This window comes from Linepithema humile, chromosome 7, assembly GCF_040581485.1.
Source record: "Linepithema humile isolate Giens D197 chromosome 7, Lhum_UNIL_v1.0, whole genome shotgun sequence".
Taxonomy (NCBI): domain Eukaryota; kingdom Metazoa; phylum Arthropoda; class Insecta; order Hymenoptera; family Formicidae; genus Linepithema; species Linepithema humile.
Genome location: NC_090134.1, coordinates 6,879,524 through 6,890,649, shown reverse-complemented (window position 1 = coordinate 6,890,649; position 11,126 = coordinate 6,879,524). Strand labels below are relative to the sequence as shown.

The 11,126-nt window shown below is 41.8% G+C and overlaps 2 protein-coding genes across 5 annotated transcripts in view; one reads left to right on the top strand and one right to left on the bottom strand.

Annotated features, from left to right (window-relative positions):
- The window catches only part of kel (kelch protein), a 34,386-nt gene extending 31,588 nt beyond the window's left edge, over positions 1-2,798 (bottom strand). The window contains exon 1 of the mRNA XM_012359457.2: positions 2,663-2,798. The gene's annotated coding sequence lies outside the window, so the exon portion shown is untranslated. The remainder of the gene's footprint in view (positions 1-2,662) is intronic.
- Positions 2,756-11,124, top strand: LOC105667584 (probable G-protein coupled receptor CG31760). Of its 4 annotated transcripts, none has more exons than XM_012359436.2 (16): positions 2,756-2,893; positions 2,979-3,183; positions 3,582-3,816; positions 5,104-5,196; positions 5,293-5,449; positions 5,518-5,662; positions 5,733-5,865; positions 5,948-6,101; positions 6,175-6,284; positions 6,569-6,783; positions 6,864-7,002; positions 7,094-7,199; positions 7,363-7,506; positions 7,604-7,786; positions 8,081-8,308; positions 8,383-11,124. In XM_012359436.2, the coding sequence occupies exons 1-15, from the start codon at positions 2,756-2,758 to the stop codon at positions 8,285-8,287; spliced, it is 2,364 nt and encodes a 787-aa protein (XP_012214859.2). In that variant the 3' UTR covers positions 8,288-8,308; positions 8,383-11,124. The 4 variants fall into 4 exon arrangements, with proteins under 4 accessions (XP_012214859.2, XP_012214858.2, XP_012214857.2 ...); XM_012359435.2 differs by having other exon boundaries at positions 5,062-5,196; positions 8,084-8,308; XM_012359434.2 differs by having other exon boundaries at positions 5,062-5,196.
- Positions 11,125-11,126: the final 2 nt, after the last annotated feature.

Genomic DNA, 11,126 nt, shown 5'->3' with positions numbered 1-11,126 from the left:
CCTGGTCCCCGGCAGCACAGCTGAGTCCTCGTCGAGTCACGAATGAGCCTTCGTTCGGAGAAGGCCTCTTTGCCTCTCGCGAAAACCCTTTCGTGTTCTCGTATTCCCTCTGCCGCCGTGCGCATTACCGGTTTCTGCGCTAATAAATTGCGTGTGTCGCCGTTTCCTCCGGTCTGCCAGTAATCGTTTTCCGGATGTTCATGGGATCCCTCGCACATATTTATGCGGGAAACGAAGTGTTAAATGCCAAGGGTAAGTGGGCGATTATTCACTGTCCGCTGGACACGGTGATCGCGGACTAGTATGAGATATACAACGAAATTCGAGGCCCTGTATTTTCGTTTCTGCATCTCATTGCTCCAAATTGTCTCGCCCAATCATGTTAAAATATCTAACATTATGTAACGCGTATGTACAGGAAGGTACATATTTTTAAAAGTATTTAAGCGCTATAAGATTACGTGTGGCCTCGCACAATTTTTTGGTGCGTGACGCACCGTGTAGACTTTTCGCGCGCGCGTAATATACACTACGCACTTTCCGTCAGTTTGATTTGTACGTTTGATTTATCGGGGAAATTTCAGCGGCGCGAGAAATTTCATTCGCTCCATTTCTCTGTGAATGACAGCGCATAATAGCACTCATTATAAATTTCATCGTCGTTCGTGGAACGATCAAGTCGGAAGACTACTAAGATAATAGAAAAACAATATATATCTTGAATTGTAAATCGAAAAATATTTAGATCAAACAAATGATTATCGGACTTGACAATTTTTTAAACAGATGTGACAACTGCAATAAATCACAAGTGCACATTCCGCATCATATCATTAATATTTTAGTGATCGATGGAGTGTTATGATTCTGATGAATGGAAACATCCGTCGTTCATTAGATTTTAGATTCGATACTTGCGAAAACCCTTCCGTGGAATCTTTACGCGTTCAACTAATATCTTGTCAACATATTCGAATAAAACTGTCATTCATGCAAAACGAGAAACCGCAGACTGCATCTATATAAAGTATTAAAAAGTAAAATAGAGAACCGGCGAGCATAAATTACAACGCTACATTGAACTTCCGTTAATTTACGATGCCACTATCGATACGCGGCTCTCAGTATCGGATAAAATAAAGTCGACAGAAGAGAGACTTCCATTAGCCTACGATACTGCTATCGGTGCGCGGCTCAGTATCGGATAAAATAAAGTCAAGAGGAGAGAGAGATGCGACGTGAAAGGAGTAAAACTCGAAGAGGGGAGAGGACGATGCGAGTTCTGGGGGTGGCTGTGCCGTGCTGCCGGTGGCTGCATCGATCGTTTCTACTGGTGCTATAGCGTCCGTTTCCTACGGACGGACACAATACGACCTCGTCGCGCCAGAAAAATACTGTAAATCACGATAACGACACTCGTTACGCAAAGGCGACTCGTCTACATCGGTGGCTCCGGTATCCATGTGTGCGTCGCGTTACTCTTCGGCTCCTCTCATCGAATCGACTCGTCGCGCTATCGATCTCGAACCGATTAATTAAAAGCAACTCACACGAGCGAGACAGTTCGCGCGCTCGCTTTTTGTTTTCTTTTTTTAATTATTCGTCGTATCGATTCGATGCTGCGCATTTCCGATTGAGTTACACGCTAATATTCGCAAACGATGTCAAATATTTTTATCAGAGGGAAACTATTGTTCTTCTTCTTCTCTTATCATGTCTTCGGAGATACGGCGAGCCAATCGCGGCGCAACGCAGCCGGATGAGTATGCGAGCGCAAACGATGCTGAGGGTTGTAGAGGGCTGTTGTAGGTTGTTATAGGTTTATTCAAGGTTGAGCGAGCCTCACGTGTCGCTTGTCAAAGGCCCAGGTAAGTCGCTGGAAAATGGACTCGCCTATATATCGCCGCTTATTCTATTTTGCGATACGCCGAGGAAACGAGACGAAATCGAGTTGACCGGAGGCCGATAGCCGTGCCAGTAATATTCTCGACTCTCTGCTCGAAGCGTGTGTCGCGTTCGGTTTAAAATAGCAAAATAATCCGATAGCGGAAGGGGGAAATATCGCCATTTTTATCGAGTGGCTAACAATAATCCAGGATATTAATCGCATTCGACTGTTCGCGCTGCGAAAATGGAACACACCGTCTATCGTGCGTTTTGTGTTCGGTACAGGCACGAGCCCTTTAGACGATTCGCCGATGGAAGATCGAGCGGGCTGAACGGTTACAGGTGGAAACATGCCCGGGCGATCACCGGCGAGGGCGTACGAGCGGCCCATTGCGAGCGGGGGCCGCAAGCTCGCCGCTACTTGAATGTCACCGCAGGAGGTGAGATTGCTGCGAGAACGCGAGGTATTTTGGCGATACAAATAATCCCGTGACAATTCTTCGGCTACTCGAATTCCGCGTTTGGCAAAATTGCAGAATGCGATGTTAATTTAATCCATGTTGTTTTAAGAGCAAAATATCCTTCAGAAAAATATTGAGTTTTTTTAGACCTTGTTACTCAAACTGCTACTCAAATTACCATTTTTGTCACAAGAGCATAACTTTCTTGATAGATTAAAATTGGAAAAAAATTGCTTCATGCGAAAGAAAGCATTCAGCGTCATGTTGCTACAAGTAAAAGTAAACTTACCGAAAATATAATCAAATTACTTTACCTTGCTGTTTACTCTCGAGAAGTATTATATCCGAATAAGTCAAACATATCGGAGCTCTCGTTTCATTACAAGAACAAATGACCAGGGCGCGGGATGGGCGAGTCCTGGCTCTCGGTCTTACTCGCTGCCACGCTGACCACAATGACGATGACGGCGATGACGAAAGCCGATTCATCTTCGACGCCGTCTCTATCAACGACCACTCGTGACGACATCATCGATTCCAAACGGGTTTGTTTTCATCGGCACGACTATAAATATCTTTTGCATTCCTCTCTTTTTTTCTAACATTTCTGATGTCTTGGTCATTTTGAAGGCAGCTATTGAGGAAGCGCTGGATGTGATAGAGGCGGCATCGACGGGTTCCCTAGGCGAAGTTTGCGTCAATACAGCGGGATTTAAATCTCTCCCGGCTGGTGTCACGCTGGATCCGCGGCGTTATGACACAGCGCGTCAGAAGATCGATATGACTGCTATGGTGCTCCAAAATCTGGGGGCTGCTGAGGCGATGCGACGTAACGGTGAGTTAAAACTGAAAGAGAAAAATATATTTAAAAACAAGAAAAAAAATACAAAATGAATTGTTTGACATATAATTAAATTGGAGCAAACAATTTGATAAATTACTTGATTTGATATTAAAAGTTGCTTAATTTTTTTATAAATTTTTCTACTCCTTAGTTTTCTATTCTCAATTTAAAAAAAATAAATTTAATAGTATGTGTTATTTGATAAAACAAAAACAATGATCTGTGTATGAATAATTCAAAGTAAAGTCCAATTTAACTCTTTTACCCGTTACTTTGGCAACCGCGGCACCTGTTGCGCGTAAAGAATAACGCGCGCATCGCGAGTGACCATCGAACCTGGCGAACGAGCAGAGCCGCGGGATATCAATAATGGAATTGTGTGTGCGCAGCTCTTTTAGATGCTCTGACGAAATCTCTGCTCGTTTCGGTGGACGACGCGGTGGAAACGAGAGTGATTGCGCTGAACGCGTCCACTGATACAGTGATCACCGCAGTATGGCTTAAACGCAGTCCCGGAAGCGTGGGCGAGCCTTCAAAGGTCGAGAGTCATGCATTCCAGCCTGGATCGCAGCCGGATACTAATTTGCCGTGGTTCGAGAACGCAGGCGGTAGCGGCGAATTGAGGTTCGCGGCGTCGATACTCGTTCAACTATATATTCGTTTGCAGAATCTTGCTGAGAACTTTTCACTCTTTTCGTCGAGCATCAATGTTGTTGTACGGTGATCCGTTTTAGTGATACAATTGGTCGAAAGATGACGCACCTGCAAATAAATCAGAAATGTTAGATAAAGTTATTTCATATAAGATTTTTGATAAGATCGATTTCAAAGAATTTTTTAAACATTTTTTTATTCATCAGTTAATGGCACATGGAATAATACGGAGAAAAGATGTTCTAATTTTGTAACTTTCGAGTTTGACTTCTTTCGAAAATACTTTATGTAATCACCCTATATTTCGTCACGCACGCACGCACGCACGCACACGCACCTTTACGCAATTTTTCATCTGTGTTTTGCACCCTAACGTTCATGCTTAATGTTTGTCTTCCTCTTCTAGTCAGTATCTTTATTGATGATCTATAGAAATGAAGGATATGAATCTGTCCATGATGATCAATTGTACTTAAATCAAAACAGAAAGAATTGTGTGTTGTATCTTGCGCAAAATTAAAACATTTAATTTTACGTATTTGACGCAAAAATAGTATTATTAATGTTTAAATATATTATGGTACAAAATATTTCTATACACAAGTTATGTATATAAATTGATAAAAAAATACATGAAAGATTTATTGTGAATCATATATAATTATTATTAATCATTTGTAATTAATTATAAAATTTTGATAGTAAAAGAGAGGGTATTTTTGAAATTATGCAAAGTTGACCGCTTAATAAATATGGAGAATCCTCAAATTAATGCTAATTGAACTTCCATCACTCTTGTGTTTATAACAGAATACTGCTCGTGCAATGTAATTATCTTAATAAATATTATTTTAATTCGGAAAGCCTAGGCTTGTAAAGGCTTGTAAAAATATCTCAGAATGGACAAACTCATATATCCGAGACAACTCACTAGAAGAGAATCGCGCTGATATTGTAGGCGCTCCACGATCATTCATCATCCCTCATCATCCCGTACGAGCGTCAAGTCATAGAAACTCGATACACTCGTGAATGATGTGAACGTACTTGTGAATGATCTTGCAAGACGTTGGTCTTTCTATCATTTTGACCATTAAACGATATTCCGGGATGACCGTGAAGTGCCGGGCGGTACGACTCGTTGCACGTGTTCACTATATTGAAAAGGAAATCGAAGTTTCTATGGCGGCTTGTGGCGTTTGCGTGTGATCCCAGGTCACCGAAATTCATGCAGTCACCGCCGATTGAATCCTACAGGGGTTGGTGGACCATCCCGTACTTCTCCTGCAAGACCCGCCGCTGGCTCATCTCGTACAGCGTTAACGTGAAGCCACCGGATGTCCGACCCGGGTTAGTATATCAGCTCGCTCGGGAATATTTTCGCTCAGGCAGTATAATGTAATGTAATCTTTGTTCCGAACGTCTTCCGGCCGTTTTGCGTTGAAGGGTGCGGGAATTCATCAGTATGGACATCGACATAAGCGGGCTGGAGATAAACCAGTGCGACACACCACTACAAAGCCGCGACAAACTCGAGACTCTCCCGAGTAATCAAATCGCCTTCTTTAAGAGCACTCACAAGTGCCACACCGACACTACGCAGGTAAATGTCGGGCGCCTCGCGCGATATTCGGAAGCGATAAAAGAACGATGTTCGTGTTTTCGCTACAGTGCGTGTACCAGGGACCCGGCAGCCGAGTGAACGAGAACGGGGTGGGCGCCGGATGGGCGAAGGGCGCGTACGCGTGCAAATGTCGGCAGGGCTTCTACAGCACCAGTCATCAGCGCACGGGTTTCGACGGGATCCTCGTGGAAGGTCAGGACCGGCTGAGTGGCGCATTTGCGTGTCGTTATATACGTTTAATCATTATTCTTTTCGATTGCAGCCGCGTGGAAGGAAATGAGGGAGAATAAGAGTGATTCCTACGAGAAGGTATTCCGCTGTCTGCGCTGCGCACCGGGATGCGCCAGGTGCAAAGGCTCCGAACCTTGCCTGGCGATGTACAATTGGCCCTTTAGGTATTTTTATACCGCGCGTATACGCTTCGCTCCTCTCGTCGCTCAATTTGCTTATTTTAAGCGTGTGTTATTCTGTTTCCAGAATCACGCTGCTAGCCGTTTCCATTTTCTGCGCCTTCGGTACCATCGTCTTGGTGGCATATGTGTATCAGCACCGTAAACTGAAGGTATTCAAGGTCGCCTCTCCGATATTTTTATCTATTACGCTCTTGGGCTGCGCCTTAATGTATCTCGAGGTAAGCACTTTTCCTTACACTTTTTTAAAATAAAAATCTTGTCAAGTATTAATCAGGAACGAGCTTCCCGTAGATGGCCGCTATATTCCCGGTTCTCGACATGTATTCGTGCATCGCCACTAAGTGGACGAGGCATATGGGATTCTGCGTCTCGTATACGGCATTGCTAATGAAAACCTGGCGGTAAATAGCTTACGACTAATGCATAATTGAAAATACGGAGGACCAAATCATACGATATAAATTTCGAGGAAAAGAGCAAGTTATTCTGTGATAATAAATTAAATTCGTACAACTAAAAAAGAGCGCAATTCTTGATTTCAAAGTCTAATTCTTTGATTTTTTCTCGAAAAAAAAAAATAGATATCAATAAATACCGTACTTTAATAAATAAAATTTGGTCTCTTATTTTCAACGCTTTGTTCCTAAACTGATCGCGGAGGCAAAAATTAAACTTTTGTTCGCAGGGTCTCGCTTACGTATCGCGTGAAGAGCGCTCACAAAGTCAAGCTGACCGACAAGCAATTGCTACAATGGATGGTGCCTATACTATTAGTGATGCTGATCTATCTCGGCACGTGGACCGTCAGCGCGCCGCCTTACGCGGAAGTAATCGCAGATAATCATGACTTGAAGTTTTATCAGTGTTCTTACAATTGGTGGGATCACAGTCTGGCTATCGGTGAGTACAGAAACAACGTCGCGATGTCATCGACAGGCCGACTTTGAATAATCGACAAACGATTTTTCTAACGTGGACAGGTGAAATTCTCTTTCTCGCCTGGGGCATAAAGGTATGTTACAACGTGCGAAACGCGGAGAGCCTGTTTAACGAGGCCCGTTTGATAAGCTACGCCATTTACAATATAGCCGCGGTGAATATAACCATGATAGCCATTCAGTACGTAATCAATGTAACATGCATTATTACATACAATGTCTGCAAGTTTCGTAAGAACGGTGTATCGTATATCGTGCGATATTATTTGCAGTCTCTTCATATTTCCGCGCGCCGGACCGGATATTAAATACGTGCTGGGCTTCCTGCGAACCCAACTCTCGACGTCTGTCACGGTCTTCCTCGTATTCGGCCCGAAGGTGAGACAAACGGATAAAATCAATAATTATGTGAAAATGAACATACTTCGCAATCACTAAGAAATATCATCAATCCGTATTTTATCAACTCTGATATTATGTACAATTTAAAAAAAATTTTTATTTATGTAATCGATGATATATTATCAATCGACGTGTTCAGGTAATTCGAGTATTGCGAGGCCAGGGAGATCAGTGGGATAGTCGAGCGAGAGCGCGCGGCGTCACCGCGAGCTTCTCTCTGAACGGAATCGGCCTGGTGCCAGAAGAGACGACAGATTTGTACCAAGAAAACGAAGAGCTTAAGGTAACGCGGCTTTTTACCAACCAATTATTTCGCACAACTTTGAAGCGAGTGGAAGCAAACTTCAATTCTTCGCTCGATCCTAAATTCTTTGTATCAGGAGGAGATTCAAAAATTAGCTGCGCGAATCGAATTTATGAAGATAGTGCATATGGAGATGCACAATAGACACATCAAGCCAAAAGCGGGCGGTTACTTCAGCACACACGGCCACGGCCATGGGCATCCATCCACCGGTCAGAGTCCCATCGCCAAGAGTTCGACAGCTAGCTTTATCCTCAAAGTATGTACCTAAGTCGTTCTATCATCTTCCATTCTTAGCCCTAGTATACACAGCGTTGGACTTTTAAATTCGACTATACAAGTGCTTCATCATTTTATCTAAAATCTGAGAAAATTTCACTCAAAATTATTTGGCAAGATTCTCCAGGCAACGTACGAATCTTTCATGCGCTAAATGCGCAGAAAAAAGGCGTATACTAGGGCTGACGCGAAAGTCTGACTTTCGCGTCAATCAATATCCGTGCTAATCGGCTGAAAGAGCGTTTTGGGAAATAAATTGGAGTAATTTATTGAGCAGACGGCTGTGGAGCGAGGTGCGTCGGCGGCCGCGGCCGCGGCGGTAGAGGATTCGACATTTCCATCCGGGAGTCTGCATCGAGCGCGAAGGATGGAAATGTTGAGAGAAAGAAAAGCGGAGAGAGAAAGGGAGCGAAATAAAGAAAAAGAGCAAAAGGAACGCTCGCAGCAGGAGAAGCCGCAATCGAGCGGCGAAAAGGTCTGACTAGTAATTAATAGCGAGGAGGTAAATAAGAGTTCAATTCACTCGTGCTTTTCATCTAAAATCTCACTTTTTATCACGGTTTCTTTGTCTAACAGGTATGGTTGTGACGAAGACAGTGTTCCGACGAAAGCGAGAAGATAAAAAGGATTTTACGTTCGAAGAAAAAGAGACAGAAAAAGTTGGAAAAATTCAGGTTGTATCCTCTAATGGACAGGAGACTGCCCGTATTTGTATGAAACGCTGTATAATCAAAATCGACATCGCAATCACTGTCTTCGCGCCGTTGTGATAGCGATATCTTCGTGATTAATAACTATATGATATATCTTAAAATCACAAAATATCTCTAATGAATCTGACGCACGAAAAGCGAAAGGCGACGGCGACAGCAAGTATTTCATGTTCCTATTTATTTCATAGCAACGATATTGATTACACGAATATGACATCTTATTATAAATTAATTTTCCTAACATTTTTTTCTAATATAAAATTCAACACAACAGAGATACGATGATTAATTGTAAAACAAATTATTTACAAAGTAGATATCTCGTTATATGATTAGACGGAACGATCGAGAGAATCGCGATACCGAGCTGTCACAAATGCACAAAAAAAAATGCGCAGACGAGTCTGCGAGTCGTCGTCGTTTTAACGATATTTCGCTTTCCGCAAGTATGACGTCGCTTCGTTACGTGCATTTGATAGAATTATAAAGAAAAACATGTAATTTTCAGTTTTCCTTACTGAAATGATTTATATCCGTTTGTGGTGGCGCACGCGCGCGCGCTTTTGCAAAAAAAAATAGAAAAAATAAGAAAAAACAGCATCACTGATATCCCAGATACGTACATTCGATATTAAGAACAACAGACAAAGAAACCCTTCTTAAATGTTACATAAGCATTGTCGTGTTCTCGGGTTTTAATAAATAGCACCGTTTCAGGCGACTTTATCACGCCGAAGTGAAACATCGTCTTCTCCTGCAGGATATTTAAACACACGGTTTGAATGTAAATGTTAATTTAAGCGGTAATATAATACGAGTAAAATAGGCGCGTACTTTCCCAACTTCTGAACATTCGACAAGCCAATACGTGTCGTTTAACGCACATGGTGAACTGTTTTCGTTGTGTTAAATCTGATTTCATTCATGATTTCAAAATGCGCAAAATAACTCTTCTTCGTGCTCTTATTACTCTCATTTATATTACTTTCATCTAATTTATAATACACTTTGTTCGTTCTTGAACGTAGTTGCATTTAAAATTGCGAACAACTGAGCGATAATTATTCGTAACAGATTGTATAAATGTTACATGTGACAATAAAGTTACACAATGGGCTGTAAAAAAGAAAATATCGTCTTTGCTGGCGATCGTAAAGTCGCTCGCATTTTTGGCCCATAAGAAAATGAGATAAATCAAAAAGGGGGAAGAATTGAAGGAAGTTAGAGTTATAAAATCATGTGGTAAAGCGATCAACAGTTAATGAAAAACCTTTGCCTTGTTGGTTCACACTTTTTTAAGAGCTTACGTTTTCACGATAGAACGCTGTTATTATAGGATAGACGATCGCGCAAAGTCGTGTGTTGACAATGACCGACAGACACTTGCTGTTCGTGTCTAAGATATTTATCGTATGTATAATATCGTTGTTGAATATATGTGACTGATGGAATGACAAAGATGAGTGATAAAAGAAAAATATGTGTGTGCGTTATACGAGTACAACATAGATATATATATTCGAAGATAAAAATTTATCGAACATATTGAAACCCTTGCGAGACCCCCGTATATATGGATCGGTTAATCCTTTTATTTTCTTACGATATCACGCGATATCTCCGTCTTGAAAACACAAAACGATTATACGCACATTCGTTCCACTACAATAATATGTAATGAGCGATTAAAGCATACTTTGGACACCGATAGCCACTCCCGTCTTATCAGAACACTTTTAAAACGTGAAGTATTCTCGCCCGATAATTTTTAAGAAGATTTTTCACATTCTCATGTTTATCTATGTATGTTAAGAACATACGAAAGTTATCGATTCGTCGAGCAGATTGTCAATTGATAAGTTAGCAACGGTGAGTCAATTTCGAGGATCACCACGAATCGAATCTGTCGCGCGGAAGCCTGACCTTACACCCACGAATCGATATTGCGATTTGCACAGATATATCTATTTGTTTAAGATGATTAGCATAACCGACGTGAGGATTTCCATTCCCGTTTCCGAGTGAGTACAAACGCGATAAAAGGATCTCGTTGCGATGCCTTGCGCGCAATAGACGTTCCGCGCTCGATGTAAATCGTAAAATGCGCTGCAGCTAATTCGATAATTCGTGATTAATAGCTCGTAAGAAACGAAACGCTTTTGGTGTTGCGTATTGTATGTGAAAAATCCGCTTTGTTCTAAAAAAAAAGAGAGAAAAAGAAAAAAAGGAAGAAAAAGAGCGAGTGTCTCCGCTCTCTTATAGTCCGTGTATTCGCGTTAAAGTCGGCAAACGTTGCGAGTTCGATCCATGTAGATCCTATCTGTAAATGGCGTTATTTTTCTCAATACTTTAAGGGAAAAAGGCAAGATTTTCAGTGTACGGCCACGTGTTAATTGAGCGATGCGAAAGAAAAATCTAACGCCTGTTTTCATCTCTGCTCCGCCGATCAACAAATCAAACGCATATGTAGAACCGGACACATATTTGTAAAAATATACTGTGTGTCAGTGAATACAATAATCTTTGGAAATTAGTTTCCTTCCTGTACTTGCATTTTCAATTCGAGAGGGCATGATAAATATATTTATGGGTACAAACCAGTAAAGG

What these genes read in the sequence shown, in the direction of transcription:
- LOC105667584 (XM_012359434.2), top strand. Translation starts at nt 2,756, where the DNA reads ATGGGCGAGTCCTGGCTCTCGGTCTTACTCGCTGCCACGCTGACCACA. An exon ending in TGAGGCGATGCGACGTAACG is followed by an intron (nt 3,184 to 3,581) that starts GTGAGTTAAAAC and finishes GTGTGTGCGCAG; the next exon opens with CTCTTTTAGATGCTCTGACG. An exon ending in CGACGGGATCCTCGTGGAAG is followed by an intron (nt 5,663 to 5,732) that starts GTCAGGACCGGC and finishes TTTCGATTGCAG; the next exon opens with CCGCGTGGAAGGAAATGAGG.